At 40.2% G+C, this 17,053-nt stretch overlaps 1 protein-coding gene across 2 annotated transcripts in view; it reads right to left on the bottom strand.

Annotated features, from left to right (window-relative positions):
- Positions 1-17,053, bottom strand: part of LOC142443631 (UDP-glucuronosyltransferase 2A1) — a 98,546-nt gene that overhangs the window by 38,554 nt on the left and 42,939 nt on the right. For both annotated transcript variants that reach the window (XM_075544938.1, XM_075544940.1), the window contains exon 2: positions 7,918-8,682. In XM_075544938.1, coding sequence (XP_075401053.1) covers positions 7,918-8,635 — 718 coding nt within the window. In that variant the 5' untranslated portion in view covers positions 8,636-8,682. The remainder of the gene's footprint in view (positions 1-7,917; positions 8,683-17,053) is intronic.

The raw sequence follows: 17,053 nt of genomic DNA, 5'->3' as shown, positions 1-17,053 counted from the left end.
TGTGACTCTGAAGAGTTACATAGACTCTCCTAATTGCACAGGTCTCATCTGTAAAGAAGATGATGAAGCTCGTTTGATACGTGGCTTTGTAGATTAGCAATAACGTAGGTAGAACCGCAAAGAAGACTACTTGGTTTCAAGCAAGAGTTTAGTAACATTAGCAGATTTTACTAAATTAGCTGAAGTACTGGCCAGAAAATCAGTGAACTATTGCTACAAGGTTGACTAGATATGAATATGGATATAATTGGTATTCTTATAGTGCATCCAAATGAAACCAAAGTGCCTATATAAAATGCTACTTGGAAGTTAAAGTCATTAGGAGCTGCTCACAAAAATGGTACAGAAGAAATGATGTAGTTAAAAAGATAGAACATAGGAATTCGAAATGCAAATTAATACATGGATTTACAGAAGTGAGCAGTATTGAGAATCACGCATATTTCACAGCCAACCCCTACTGGCTGCAGTCCACTGATGCAGCTTGTGGCTGTGGTCTGTCTGCCTTTGGGTTCTGGTGAAAGAAAATGACGCTGCGAGACAGCCATGTGACAGATCCTAATAATGGAGATTAATTTACCATTTTATAAACAGAAGAGAAGAGGAAGAGAAGCTATAAAAAAACCTATTTAGGAAAAATAAAAAGAAAGGGTCAACACTAAATTTATTAAGTCTTTTAGGGAAAAGACTTTAAGCTTTGAAAAAAAATGCTTTAAATTGGCTATGAGAAATGAAACCCTGCAGTGATACACCATCAAAAGAGCTCTATTTCTTACACTTCGTAACACTCTTCCCAGCGCTTGGTCGGCACCTTGTTCATGCTAAGGATGGATTATTCTAGCTTTTCTTTTTAAAGATGGGTGATTTTCCCATTCAATACTAATGTATGATATTTGCAAGTTATGCTAATTTTACTTTTGATGCATACATTCTTAGAGATTATTCTCCTATTTCTTTGTTAGTTTGTTCCCCTCCCACTTTTTTTCAGTGTGGCCACATGATAAGAGAATATTGGTAACAATATATAATCTTGATACATTCTAAAAATTTTATTATCACTAAAATGTTTGTGTCCTCTCCTTAAATGTGCCAATAATTTTGGTGGTTTTTTTCATGTTGTTGTTAGTATAAATATAAAAATTAAATTTACCTGCTTCAATTTTAAATAAACATATTGAAATCTGCAGAAACTTTTTCTTATTTTCTGTTAGATGTTGCTTATGAAGTAGTCTGATGTTAGAGCCTGAAAGAAATTCTCAGGCAACCCAGCAAGACAACAGAATCACATAGAGACGTAGGCCTCAAGGAATAACAGGTTACCTAGTGATGGCCTGGCCTAATTAAAAGCCTTTCAGCAAATAAAAAAAAGGCTACAGGTAGAATTACAAAAGCTGCAGACCATGTACACTTGTGCATACGTTGAGTTTCTCAGCACATCTTAAAATGCAGTTTTTGTGGTAAAATTAGGTGCCTTGGCTGCTATTTGGGTTGGCTTATACTTCAACATATATGGTACATTGAAAAAAGAAGTAGAATGTACCCAAAGAAGTTTAACTCTACATTAACTGCTGCAATCTCAATTGAAAATTTAAAAAGGAGACATTGTTGTTGCTTCTTTCCCTAGAACGACGATTATTGCAGGAAATCTTGGTGTAAAGGGAATAGTAGTTACATCAATTTTAAAGATGTAATTCTTGATATTTCCCAGCTTTAATACTGTCATCAGTAAAATGATGACAGAAGTATTTTCTTGACAAGTTCGCAGCAAGCACTGAGAAATAAAATATATGTGAAGCAAGTACCACCATGTCTAACACATCGAATGAGGTCAATAAATGCTACCTGCCATTACTGCTGTGGAAGCCATGGATTTGAACCAAATACTGACGACCTGAAATAAAGTAATTTTGACAACATAATATGCAATCCCTAGCAATTAGCAGAGATTAGGGATTCATTGTGAGGTTCTTACTGAATTCCACTGTCAAGAAGTAACCTTAGAGAACACTGTCCTACTTATTTACTCAGGTGTGCCAATCTGACCCACGAGAGGACGAAGGTCATACGGACTGCTTGCAACACCATTGATTAGAGCAAGATAAATGCAAATCATAAGTGGTACAGAGGTTGTGTCCCCCAAATAAAGTCCCTTCAGACTCACTTATTGATCTACATCCAAAAGACTTCCACAACTGTGAATTTCTCTGTTATATCGGTACATTTCTTTCTTACCTGATCTTTTGAATATGAGTGTTCGTGTCTCTGGGCATCAAAAAGAATATTCTGTTTTAGTAAAGGCAAACTTAAATAGTCATCCTGAGTCAGAAAAGTGATTAGAAACATTATATTATCAGAATTAAAAGGTAATACCATCTTTCTAAATCTTCATTACTTTCCCAGGAACAAATTGTTCGGGAAGATTAGTCTCATGTTTTCAGACTCAAGAATAGGGTGATTTTATTACCAGTATTAATTTACAGGCACAATCCAATGGAATACAAGATTTGGAAACCATCAGCCTGGGCAGAAGGAAATGAAGGGTGACTTGCCAATGTGTATCAGGAGCACTTCATCCTAAGAATTATTATTCTAACATGGAAAACAACTGAAAACAAACAAACAAACAAACAAAACCAACCTCACAGCCACCGACTCAATACCGACCGACTCATGGAGATCCTTCACGACTGAGTAGAACTTTCCTTTGGGATAGCTAAGACTTTAATTCTTTATGGGAGTACAGACTCCTTTTAAAATTAAAAAAATTTTTTTTACCATGCTGTTGTTGGTTGGTTTGAACCACGGATCATATACTTAGTAGATGAATGCTTAGTCCCCTATGCCACCAATGCTTCTTGGTAAAACACAAGTGATGAGAAAAAAATACACACACGTTGGATCACGGAACCTTCCATGTCCTTCCATTTCACTCTGACATTGCCTAAGATGTCACACGTACTCAGCTGTCACAGCTAGTTTAGTACCTGCCTGAAGAGAGGGACCGTGCTTTCTCAGGTTATGCCAGCTTCATTACTTCTGTTTCAACGGAAGTCCATTTCTTCTGGCACAGTCAGCAAGATCCAGTTTTAACCTCATGATGTTGCCTGTCCACTTGTCTCTTCGTAGGACCCTGCAAGGCTGTCTATAATCCTGACAGTGACACGTGTTCTCTGGAGATGACAGAACAAGTAGGTCTTCCTTAATGGCCCAAGAGATAAACATTTACTCTTGAGGTTTGAAGGCAGCGGGTGGCGCAGCGGTTAAGGCGTTTGGCAGCACATCATGAGGTCGGTTGGGCAATACTACCCGAGGCGTCACAGGAACCAGATGTAGCACTCTGATCGCACCTGCTTCTATACAGGTGCGCGGTCTTGGAAGGCCCCGGAGGCAAGTCTACTCTGTCCTGCAGTGTCACTCCGAGTTGTAGTCGGCTAGATGGTAGCGGTTTTATTTGTTTATGGGCAACTAGCTGATAAAGTCTGAGGAGCCTATTGCTTTTTGCAGATGATCAGTGTTAGTTACAATTGCTGGACTAGCTTTTGGTCATTCTCACCACACTTCACAATCCACTCTCCTCCACGCAGTAACCTAACATACCTGATATTTGTTGATATTATACCGTATAACTGTTTTCAAACAGAGCTTGGAGGCATGAAGGGAATATGTCGACAACTATCACGACAGAGACGCCGCAGGTCCTCTCTGCGCAGCGCATGCTGCCCAGTGCTTCACACCGTGTGCTTGGTCGTCTGGAAGTCACTTCCGCTTCCAGGAAGCTTTCCACTCATCAGCTCCTCCTTATTTCTAGGTCTCACACGTTTTCCATAGGAACCATTACAATGTGTGCACAATAATGCACCCTTCTTTAAACAGTCTTTGACTCTTGGCTTTTTAATTTTGTTAAAAATAAGTGAAAGAAAAAAATCAACGTGTTGATGCTAATGATGGTGATAGTGATGGAAACATAATTCTTCTCAGAAATTAAAATGTCAAATACATCGCATCTAAGGCTCGGGGACAACTAGGAGCTCGAAGTGACCGAGAAGCACTTTTAGTTGTCCGAGAGGAGAATCACACTTAAAACTTGTCAGTAGATTGACTTTAAATTATTTTATCTTTTACAATCTCAGGGATACCTTATATACGAAAGCAGAAGAATAGAAACTAGCTTGCATGTAAGAGAAAAAAATAACAGAAAAGTTATATTTTACTGTCAGAAAGGCAAAAGTACATACTATCTTCAAGTATACAATGCCTAAATCTCTAGTTCAAATCCATGACAATCCATCTGAGATCTAACCTCAAATATCTAACCGCGTTGTTACCAAGTATTTCCAAAAGCAATTCATACACCCAAGTCTAAATTTCAATGCATTGTTCCCACCCTAAAATCTATTCTCTCTTATTCATTAAATTCACTGGTTTTGTCATTTCTCTGTTTACTGAAGTAAAAAAAAAATCAAACTATTTTAATTTTCCTTGTGTGTATTCCTGGTTCTTAAAAGCCAGTCACTGACTTCTATTAATTGCATTTAGTAGATATCAAACACTTATTAAATATTTACTATGTACCAGAGACTACACTAGAATTATTTCAGATTTTAACCAATTCAGTGCTTTGAGCAATCCTGTTAGATTTGTACAGGTCAGACTCTAATAAGCAGAAAGCGTACATCAAGAGCCTGCTGCCCTAATTGTGTTAGCATGTAGACTCATACATGTGTTCTCACGCTGCATTAGTTCTCTTCATTCATAGCAACTTTCTGAGCACATGTTCTTACTGCCTCTTTGTTTGAGCTACAGAAGGCAGTCTCCAGGATACAACTGCGATCATTTCCCTCGGTATCTTCAGTAATGTGTAGGTAAGTCAGGACAAGTGCTTAGAGTTTTTATTAGCCTTACTTTACCACAAGAACTGCTAAAAGCCTCTTCAGGGATTTACACAGTCCCCAGTGCCGCGCACTATCCCTGTCACATCATGACTACCTCTGTCACATATTCCATGGTCCCATGTCACTTACATTGTAAAGATTAGCTTTATGTCTGATTTCTATGTTTGTGAAATTATTAAAGACAAGGATATCATCTTAGTTTTTATTATCATCACAGGAGTTGTTAACATTTTAAATTCTAAATCTCCTTCTGCAATCCCTCTTTCTACTCTTAAAATAAAGGTGCTTTCCTACACTTCTCTTTGCTTCTATTCTCTGAGCCGTCTTCTCAACCTGCTTATCTTGAAGTTGCACTTCCCTAACTACTTCTTTTGTGTCACCTCTCCTCGTTTGCATCTCTTTGGAGCTAATCTCTCTATCTCCAGCTTTGGCTTGCTTGCTTATTTTACAATCTCTGGTATTTCTTACACTAAATTCCAGCAGGGGAGCAGATGCTTTTACTGTGTCCCCTTCTCAGGCTTAGTTCTTTCAGCTCAGCCTAAAATCTTCTCATCTGCCTGAAACCCATTCTGACCCCTTTTCACCTGATTTAAGTTTGGGCATCTTAGACGTTCCTCACTACTCTGCTGCTCTAGTTTCTTTGCTTTCGAAAGCATGGGAGTTTCCTTGGATTGTTTAATAGCCTTGCTTTGGGTCTTGCAATCCACTGCATCTAGTACTTTATCACCTTTAAACCTTTGGAGGCTGCAGTCCCCCGAGGGCATATAGGCTTTGGCCACCAGGTTCCATTTAGAATCAGAGGCCTTAGATAACTAATCAATCCCTGCTTTTTCAGTTTCTCCTAAAGTTTCATCACCTAATTCATACTCATTCTCAGGCACTTTAGCTTGCTTTTCTAAATTTAAATAGCTCTCACAAGACTTCTCACTAGACTGATAATCCTCATTCTCTTCCTCCTGAAAAAGTTTTAAAACCATCTTACTACTTTCAGAAAACATTGCATCTTTTTCTTCATTATTTTTACACCATGTCTTTTAAGGAAGTAGATGAGCATAGTACCATAAGTTTCAGGTTTACTTTTACCTTGTCCCATTGTCCTCTTTAAAATACTCATTCACTATTTCCACTACTTATCGACCAATCCCCACACCGGATTCTCACTTCACACAGTTTTCTGATTCACTCTACATTCCGGTGTGGCCGTACAATTGTTACATGGGATATAACTCATATTGCCACGCGATGGGCACCATTTGTCAGGGGAAGCCAGCCCCTAACACTTCATTACGGGTCCGGTAGACGCAATTGTACAGCGATAATAAGTAAAGATCATAGTAAAGTTATAGAGAGCATGAGAGATAGAAGAGAAGTATTGAAACAAAGGGAGTCAGACCCAATTCATGTTAGCATGCTCACCTCAACCCCTCTTGGTGGTCCACATAGAAGAAGAGAAGCCCCCTAATTACAGGTGAAGACATACGTCACAGGAAGGGATTGTGCTATAGGTAATACAGTAATGGGAGGGGGTGAGCTAGGGGTATCCATGTAATAGGAAGAGGAGGGATTGGGGGTATTCATATGGAAAAATGGGCAGATCCTAGATTTAGGATGGCAACTTAACTTTGGATGTCACAGAGCCAGTTTTGTCTGTTACCTGGCTCAACTGATAGAGACCATTATTGGTAGGGTGTGAACACTTGGTCACAGGCCTCAGGGAGAAATAGTTTATTGTCCCCAGCAGCAGGGAGAGAGGCCTACCCTGTAGTCTGGTGACTAACTGCCCGCAGGGAGGATGTCTGTAAGCGTCTGACCTCCCCCCACAAAACATGAATTCAAGATGGACTAAAGACCTAAATGTAAACCTAGAATTATAAAGATAATGAAAAAAACAGCAACAAACCTATGAACCCCAATCGAAGGCACAAACACACCAGCAACAACGAAACACACCCGCACAACAAAAACAAATCGATGACTAGGGCCTCCTGTAAGGAAGACCCTGATGTGCATCAAAGGACTTAATCAAAGAGTTAAAGCAAAAACCACAGAAGAGAAACTTTGGTAATGATAACTGGAAAAAGGAGTAATCTCTAAAATATACAGACAATTGCAACACCTTAACAAAATACAAATAACCCAATTTAAATATGGGCAGAAGACATAATCAGACAGTTCACCAAAGACGACATACAGGTGGCCAACAATCATCTGAAGAAATGCTCACATCAACTAGTCCTTTGGGAGATGAAAATAAAAAACAATGAGATACTACACAGCAGCATCGATAGCAAAGTTATAATAACAATTCTGGAAGGGGCGCAACGAGACTGGAACCCTCATGCCCTGCTGGAGGGATTGTCAAACCACAACCACTGTGGCAGACAGTCTGGAGCTTCTCAAACCACTGGGGATGGAAACGCGGTATGAGCCAGCAATCCCTCCACTCTGTATGCACCCTGAAGACACAGGAAGCAAAGCATGACTAGATCCATGCAGAGCCATGTCGTTCACAACCCTGTTCACAAGAGCAAATAGATGGAAACCACCCAAATGCACACCACGGGAAGAAAGGATAAATAAACTTGGGTACATACACACAATGGACTACTACGCATCACTCAAGAATAACGATGAAACTATACGAGGCTTCCCGACATTGTTGCATTTGGAGGACATTGTGCTGAGTGAAGTTAGACACACAATTGAACAATATTGCACAACATCACGGCCATAAACATTTAAGATAAAAGTTATTATATAGAACAAACAGACTTTCATGCTTTCCAGGAGTGGATGGTAGTGGGAGTGGGGGTGGGGGAGACAGGGTAGATGGACAACATGATAGACAGGTGTCGATTTGGTGAAGAGGAGGATAATCTGTGACAAAAGGAGGACAGAAAAAAAAGGTGGGGGTAGGAGAGGGAGGATTGAAAACCTGAGAAAGTTGTAGTATACAAAAGCCATGATGTGAGACGTAAACCCCCATGTAGTTTACAATAAAAAGTTTTCAAAAATTGTTACGTACCCAAAGCCTTACTATAGTATGAATCCCATGAGCTCCAAAGTGCATCAAACATGTAGTCCTGGAGATGGTAGGATATGAAATTTCTTATTCTGTCTGCGAAAGACATCTGATCAGTGAGTTCGGATAAAACAGCTGGAACGTAGGAAGGAGGGTACGGCACCTTCCCACAGTGCTTCTCTACTGTCGAGGCTGGAGAAAACCGCAAGGAGTACATGAACGGAATGCCCAGTTTCAAAGCGATGATGTCACCACAGGGAAACACTGGATCGGATATGAGGACCTCGAAGTTGCCTTTGTCCAGTCTTTCCATCAGCTTTTGGTTTTGCAGGACACTGTCACAGATTTCCCTGCAGACCATGTGGAAGTCCTGGATGACAACGGCCATTTCTCGATAGAATCTCCAAATGGTAGCAGGGGATGGTCTATGTGTTAGCCACGTCAGAACAAAGTTCTTGATCACCTCTTCTATTCTATTTTTGCCAAAGGGGACCTTATAGATTTCAAATGTCAGAGATGATTTGGAAGTTGGGGTGATGAAGAGCGCACCAGAAGCAACTAACACAGTCACATTATGCTCTTTTCTAATCAGCTCGTCTATAATTATCTGGATATTTAGCCAGTGGCTGCCTTCCATTGGCCATATCAGAATTTTCCCACCATGAACGGTTCCTAGGATGCTTATCTGAAGAGACAGCAGCAGGGAAATCTTGTTTAGCATGTTGCTTGAAGTAGAAGTTTTGATGAGATGTGAATGAATGAAATCTTCTGCTTTCAAATAAAAGAAAAGACAAAAATATTTCTCAGCTTTGATGCAATACACAGATGTCTTAAGAGTGTTTAACTTTATCAAAGAGAGATGTAACTTTATCAAACAGTGTTACGTAGAGTAACTCCATTGGCTTCATTATGCTTCTGTTTCCTGATCCTTCTTTTGAGCTTAACCCTCAGCGCTTCCTTTGCTTTGCACATTGCTTTATACCATGGCCTGTTAAATTCTTACCATTAAATGGTTTGAAGACATGGAGTTGAGTATGTGAGGCATGAGTCCGATAAGCCCGAGCTAGAACTCAGAAAAGCACTAATGCTAATGTTAAAGATTCATTCAACATTTTCTATATTTTATACAGTGTTTTTGCAACAACTGTGCATTATTAAAATATGTATTAAACTAGAAGAAATTATCATAATGATACCATTTATAAAAATACAAGCACAGCCAGAATGCTCTTTATAGGCAAGAATGGTGATGCTTTGTTTGCTGTACTTTGGACATACAGTTAGGAGAGACTAGTCCCTGGAGAAGGACATCATTTTTAAAAAAAATTAAATACTTTTATTAGGGGGCTCTTCCATCTCTTATCACAATCCACACATTCCTCCAGTGTGTCAAGCACATTTCCTGCCATCATCATTTTCAAAGCATTCTCTTCCGACTGGAGCCCCTGAAATCAGCTCCCCATTTTTCTCCTACCCTCCCCTGCCTGCCCTCTCTCATGAATCCTTGATAAGTTATAGATTATTATTTTCATACTTCACATAAGTCTTCAATCGCTGCTTACACACTTTTCCATTGTTAGTCCCCCTGGGAGGGGGTTATAGGTTGATCCTTGTGATCAATTTCCTCTTTCTCCCTTCAACCTTCCCCTAATCCTCCTGGTACCTCTACTCTCATTGTTGGCCCTGAGGGGTTTATCTATCCTGGATTCCCTGTTGCCGGCACTTATCTGCAGCAGTGTGCATGCTCTGGTCTAATCCGATTTGTGAGGTAGAATTAAGGTCATGATAGTGGGGTGAAGGAAGCACCAAAGAACTAGAGGAAAGTTGTGTGTTTCATTGGTGCTGTACTGCACCCTGACTGGCTCATCTCTTCCCTGTGACCCTCTGTGAGGGGATGAAAGACATAATTCTTGGGAAATCCAAAGAGGAATTGATGTATTTGAATGGTATTGTTTTTGTGGGTAATAATTAATATTCTATGGACTGCCAGAACGAAAAAATCTTTGAAGAGGTACAGCCAGGATGGTGCGTAGGAAAGAAAGGTTACCTCATAACAATAAACAGGTTTTTAGTAGGCACCAATTCCTGTAGAGGGACAGTAGGTTTGGCGAGGTGGATGGTCCGTGAGCAAGAAAAGGCCCTCAGCAGAGGGCCTGACACAACCACTGCAGGCCCAAATTTAAAGTCAGCAACGGTTCTGAGGATGGCGTAACACGAGGCAGTGCTTGCACGGGACGGCACTTGGGGTCTTGTGAGTCAGAACTGACTCAGTGGCATCTAACAACCACAGTATTTAATAAATGAACAACGGTACAGGGAGAGCTTTATATTATTGTATAGCGACATGTAAATAAGTATACATTCAAATGAAGAAAAGGATGTTTTAAAGCCATACGGCTAGTGTCTCTAGTAAAAGAGACCTGTTCTCTCATTTCATCCTTTTCCTCTCTGAACCCGAGAAAGTGACAATTGCTCCCAGATGAAATGCAGAGAGAAACACTCTCAGAATTCTGAGGAGTAGCGAGGGCTTCCAGATGTTTTTGTAGAGGGGCCAGTTGGTTAGGTGGAGAATGTTCATAATAACATCTTCCTGAGAGCTGTGGTGTTTGATACTCATCCTGGAGCCTGGAGGACACAGACACATGTGACCCTGGGAAAAGCACTCAGGAGGTGACAATGTGCCCAATGGCAACACACACACTTTGTAAATGAGCTTATGGGATTTACCAAAAAAAAAAAAAAAAAAAAAAAGCAGCAGCGTTCTTTTATAACACATTTTGAGGAATATGACCAGAATAAAGAAATCTCATCTTTTAGGACAAACTAGTGAGGCTACGTTTCACATGGCTGCATGTTCTGGATTCCAATTCAAAAATAAAACAAAGACAATCTATTGACTCGGGGGTGCAAAACGGTTACCAACAACATAGTCTGTGCTTTTAATTATCCCGATCTTAAGGTCACTGAACAGCTAAGGTATTATTTTCATTAAAGTATCTGAATGAGATTATAGTAAAGAATGTGATTTTCTTATGTTTGTAAAAGCAGATGAATCAAAAGATATTTGAAGGCAATGTAAGATTCACAAACCCATGTGTGTTTATCCTCTACGACGACAGTAAAAGTGTCCTTTGCTGATGGCACAAAATAGGCGCACACACATCGACATCCCAAACTTGATCCGTAGGTTTATGATAGAATTTTCCAGAAAGCAATTTTAAGAAAATCTACAGAAATTTTAACACAAAGCTGCTAGGCCTCATCTGTATACATTTATAAAATTCACAAATATACATGTGTATTTATCCTCTATGCACGACTATATGTAAATACAAGCAGATATAGATCCCAATATTTCTATATAAAGGAAACCTAGTAGTGCAGTGAGTTAAACATCAGGTTCTTTACCATAAAATCCGCAGTTCCCATCAGCTGGGGAGATGAGGGTGTCTGCTCCTCTTCTTGTTCCCGGAAACCCCACTGAACAGTTCTAGTCTGAACTATAGGTTTGCAATGAGTGAAATCAACTCAACAGCAACGGATAGATCCATATTTGTGTGCAAAAAAATAGAAACATATTTTAAAACCCATTACCAAGGAGCCCTGGTGGCATGAAGTTTGAGCACTCGGCTGCAACACAAAAGGTTGTAGGTTCAAACCTATCCGGGGGCTCTTTGAGAAAACCCAATTACCAAATAGTAATGAAAATAAAAGGTCCACCATAGGATGATATCCTGCATCTTAAGGTGCATGGTATCTAAAAACAAGTATTTTAAGGATCATCCTTGCTTTCACCATACATCAGTATAATTTTAAAACCGGTCACATCGTCTGTGTGGAGTCGAAAAGGAGCAGATGAACCCTGCCTTGTTGTCAATGCCCTTCCGAAGACGCCAACGAGCTCACATTTACACACGACTCTCAACTTACTGCTTTACAACAGTCTCCTCTGCTGATGTGTGATTGTTCTGCAGAGAAAATACCTGGGGAAAGCTCGAACTATGTAAACATAGAACTGAAAATGTTTACAAGGGAAATAATTATATAAACGAAACTGAAGCCACAATCTTCTAAAGACTGATACATTTTTAGAAGAGACTATAAAATAAGTACAATTTTACAAACTTTATCATGCAAACTTTCCAATTTCTTACCTGAAACTCCCAGCTGAAAATTTAATATCTCTTTTGTCACTGGGAAGAAGTTGAATTTAAATAAATGCCACTGGGCAAGAGTAATCTGATGAGAAATGTGATCTGGTGTGAAGAAAGGATTATACGGATTTGCTTACGTTTAGTATTCTCTACCTCTGTCCCTGTAAAGCAGTTTAATCTTTCGTTAAAGGTGCATTAGTCTACTGGCTCAGTGGTTCTCAACCTTTCTAATGCTATGACCCTTTAATACAATTCCCCATGTTGTGGCGACCCCAACCGTAAAACTATTTTCATTGCTATTTCATAACTGCAATTTTGCTACTGTTATGAATGGGGCGACCCCTGTGAAAGGGTCATTGGATGCCCCCAAAGGGGTCGCGACCCACAGGTTGAGAACTGCTGTACTAATTTTCCTTGCAACGATTTATATTGAATACTGCTTTTGCTAGCATGATTTTTCTCTCATCAACTTCCAATTCATGAACTTCTCTCATGAACTTCCAATTCAGTAGGCTTGGCAGTATCTGAAATAACAGTAAAGAATACTAATCTCAGGATACTGTTCAGGATAGTTGTTAGGGGCAATCAAGTCGGTTTCAACCCATAGTGACCCCGTACATGACACAACAAAACACTGTCTGTCTGGTGCTCTCCTCAGAATTGTTCCTGAGTCCATTGAGGCAGCCATTGTGCCACACCGTCCACTGGAGGGCCTCCTTTTCTTTTGCTGGCCCTCGTCCTTACCAGCAGGAAGCAGGTAAGGTACACCAAGGACTCGACTCTCTTGACCACATGCCCAAAGTAAGCCAGATGAAGTTTTGCTGTCTTAACCTCTAAGGAGCCCTCTGGCGTACTTCTTCAAAGATGGATCTATTTGTCCTTTTAGCAGTCCACAGTACTTTCAATTTCCTGCTCCAGCACCAACAATCAAACACATCAATTCTTCTTCAGGCTCCTTATTCACTGTACAACTTTCACATACCTAAGAGGTGATGGAAAATACCATGGCCTGGTGAGACGCACCTTAGTCTTCAAAGCACACCCTTGCTTTTCAATTCTCGTGCAGCAGATGTACCCAGTGCAATACATCTTTTGACCTCTTGACTGTTGCTTCCAGGAGCAGTGATTGTGAATCCACGAAAGACGAAATCCTTGACAGCTGCAACCTTTTCTCCATTGATCATGATGTCACCTAGTGGCCAATTTGTAAGGATTTTGGTCTTCTTTACAATGAGTCCTCATCCATACCAGCAAGTGCTTCCACTCCTGCTCACTTTCAGCAAGCAAGGTTGTGTCATCTGCATATCACAAGTTGTTAATAAGCCTTCCCCCAAACATGATGCAGTACTCTTCTTCATCTAATCCAGCTTCCCTGATTATTTGTTCAGCATACAGTTTATAAGAAGATACAGGCCTGCTACACTCCTTTCTCAAGTTTAAACCACACTGCATTCCCTTGTCGTCACAACTGCCTCTTGATCCTTGTACAAGTACCGAAGGCGCACCATGGTTTGTTCTGGAATTCCCATTTTTATCTGGGTTGTCCACAGTTTGTTATGGTCTCTACAGTTTAATGCCGTAGTGTCGTAAGCAACACACAAGCTGACCTTGTCCTGCTGTTCTTTGTTTGAACCAAGATCCACCTGACATCAGCGATGATGCCCCTTGTTCTGCATCTTCTTCTTCCTCCAGCTGGGACTTCGGCCGCTCCCCATCAAGGCACTGCTGGACCCACGGCTGGATGACCTTAACATTCTTTACTTGCATCTGATATCAATGATGTTGTTCTATAGTTTGAACATTCTTTTGGGTCACTTTTCTTTGGGATGGGTATAGATATGGATCTCTTCAAGTCAACTGGCCAACGGCTGTCTTCCAAATTTGCTGGCGTAGGTGAATGAGTGCTTCCAGTGCTTCATCACGTTGTTGAAACATTTCAACGGGTAGTCCACCAACCCTTGGGGCTCTGTTTTTGGCTAATTCTTTCAGTGCAGCTTGAACTTCTTCAACACCCTTACGTCTTTTTAATATGCTCCCTCCTGAAATGGTGGACTGTTGTCTCGTTCTTTTGCACAATCTGTGTGTTCTTTCTGCCTTCTTTGGATGCTTCCTGCATTATTCAATATTTTGTCCATACAATCCTTTAATATTTCAACTTGACATTTTTCTTGAGTTCATTTAGATTAAAATATTCTAAGCTTGTTATTCCCATTCAGTTTTCTAACTCTAGGTATTTGCACATTTCATCATAATGTTTACCTTTATCTTTTTGAGTTATCCTTTGATATTTTATTTTTTTATATAAATAATTTTATTGGGGGCTCTTACAGCTCTTAAAACAGTTCATATAACCTTCATCTATCAGTTCATATATCCTTCATCTTCATCAACAAGTGCTTCAGTTTTTTTCTCATAGTCAGCAAGCAAGGTTGTCCATCTGCATACCACAGGCTCTTAATATTCTTGATGCCACATTCTTCTTCATATAATCCAGTTTCTCTGATTATTTGCTCAGCATGCAGAGTGAACAAGTGTGGTGAGAAGATACAGCCTGACACACACCTTTAGTAATCTGAAACAATGTAGTGTTCCCTTGTCTGTTTGTACAACCGCCTCTTGATCCCTGTCCAAGTTCAAAATGAGCACAAGGAAGTGATCTGGAATTCCCATTCTTTTCAAGGTAATTCACAGTTCATTATGGCCCACATAGTCGAATATCTTTGCCTAATCTCTAAAATACAAGGAAACATCTTTCTGGTATTCTCTGTGTTGAGCCAAGATCCATCTGACATCATAAATGATCTCCCTTGTTCCACATCCTCTTCTGAATCAGTCCTGTCAATGTACTTTTGTGGGATGCTCTTAAGTAAAAATTTACTGGTGGGTGATATCAGTGCTATTGCTCTGTAGTTTGAGCACTCTGTTGGGTCACTTTTCTTTGCAATGGGTACAAATAGGGATCTCTTCTTGTCACTTGGCTGCCTTCCCAACTTTATGGCATGGACAAGTGAGTGCAATTGATCTAGTCAATGGTACCAAAGGAAGAATGGAAGCACTAGGCAAAAACAAGCCTCCAGGAATTGATGGAATACCAATGGAAATGTTTCAGTAAGCTGAAGAAGTACTGGAAGCTCTCACTCATCAATGCCAGAACATTTGGAAGACAGATTCTTGGCGAACTGACTGGAAGAGATTCACATTTTTACCCATTCCAAAGAAAATTGTGCAACAGAATTCTCAAGTTACAGAATAATACCATTAATACCATATGCAAGTAAACTTTTAGTGAACTAAAGATTATCCGATAAAGGTTGCAGCAATATATTGACAGAGAGCTACCAGAGGTTCAGGTCTGATTCAAAAGTGGATGTGGAACAGGGATGTCATTGTTGAAGTCAGATGAATCTTGGCTGAAAGCAAAGGATACACAAAATATGTTTATCTGCATTCTATTGACTATGCTAAGGTATTTACCTATGTGCACCATAAAAAATAACTAGAAGGCAAAGGCATTTATAGAACTATAGATATAGGCAGGCACATATGTAAATATATTAATAAATAACAATAGAGACATTGGTCAATGTACATATATTTAAATGTTAAATATTTAGGTAGCAGATGGACATTGGGTGTCTACTCAAGTACTCCCTCAAGGCAGGAACACTTTTTCCTAATAACCAGACATTTTGTGATACTCTCCTTCCTGACACTATCACTGAAGACAAAATGGGTGCATAAGCAAATGTGGTGAAGAAAGCAGATGGTGCCTGGTTATGAAAAGATATAGCATCTGGGGTGTTATAGGCTTAGAAAAAAAGCAGCTGGCCATCTAGCAGGGAAGCAACAAAGCCCACATGGAAGAAACATACCAGCCTGTGTGATTATGGGGTGTTGCCAGGATCAGGTATCAGATGTCAAATACCCAGAAGAAACAAATGTACTGATGCAAGTGATGGGAGTTGGAGTGGAGACCTAAAGCCCATCTGTAGACAATTGGACATCCTTCACAGAAAGGTCACAAGGAAAGAATGGGAACCAGGGTGCAGCAAGCACCGATGGAAAACTAGCATTCTTCTAGTTTTTTAATGCTCCCCTGCCCTCCAATATCACTACCCAGTTTTACCTGGTACAGGTAAGAGCTCTTGACACAAGGAATCCAGGACAGATAAACCCCTCAGGAACAGCAAATGGGAGTAGTGATGCCATGAGGGTAGGGGAAAGGAGGGGGGGAGTAGAGGGAGAAATGGGGAGTTGACAACAATGACTAACATTTAATTGCCCACCCCCTCCCAGGGAGATGAACAACAGAAATGTGGGAGAAGGGAGACAGCGGATGGTGTAAGACATGAAGATAACAATTTATAATTTATCAGGGGTCCACATGTGTGGGAAGGTGGGGGAAGGAGGTGATACCAAGGACTCAAGCAGAAAGAAAATGTTTTGAAAATGTTGATGGCAACATATGTAAAAGTATGTTTGATACAATTGATGCATGGATTGTAATAAAAGCTGCAAGCACCCCCAATAAAATGATTTATTAATAATAAACAAAACTATGGATAACTGAGAAAAATGAGAATCCCAGAATATTGCATTTGTGCTCATGCAAACCTGCACCTGGATCAAGTGGCTGTTGTGTGAACAGAACACTGACACACTGCGTGTTTCAAAATAAGGAAAAGAGCACATCTGGGTTCGCCCTCTCACCAAACTTGTTCGATCTGTATGCTGAGCAAATCCTCAAAGGAGGTGGACCAAGGAGGACTGAAACACCGGCTGATGAGGATCAAGAATTCCAGCCTTCAGAATGAATTACAACCCAATGCAAAGAAGACCCAATCAGCTGATACCAAGGGCTCAAGTAGAAAGCAAATCTTTTGTGAGTGGTGATGGCAACAAATGTACAAATGTGCTTGACACAATGGATGGATGTATAAATTGTGATGAGTTCTATAAGCCCCCAACAAAATGATTAAAAAAAA

The sequence above is a fragment of the Tenrec ecaudatus genome, chromosome 3 (genome assembly GCF_050624435.1).
Source record: "Tenrec ecaudatus isolate mTenEca1 chromosome 3, mTenEca1.hap1, whole genome shotgun sequence".
NCBI classification, from domain to species: domain Eukaryota; kingdom Metazoa; phylum Chordata; class Mammalia; order Afrosoricida; family Tenrecidae; genus Tenrec; species Tenrec ecaudatus.
This window is presented reverse-complemented; position numbering and strand designations above follow the sequence as displayed.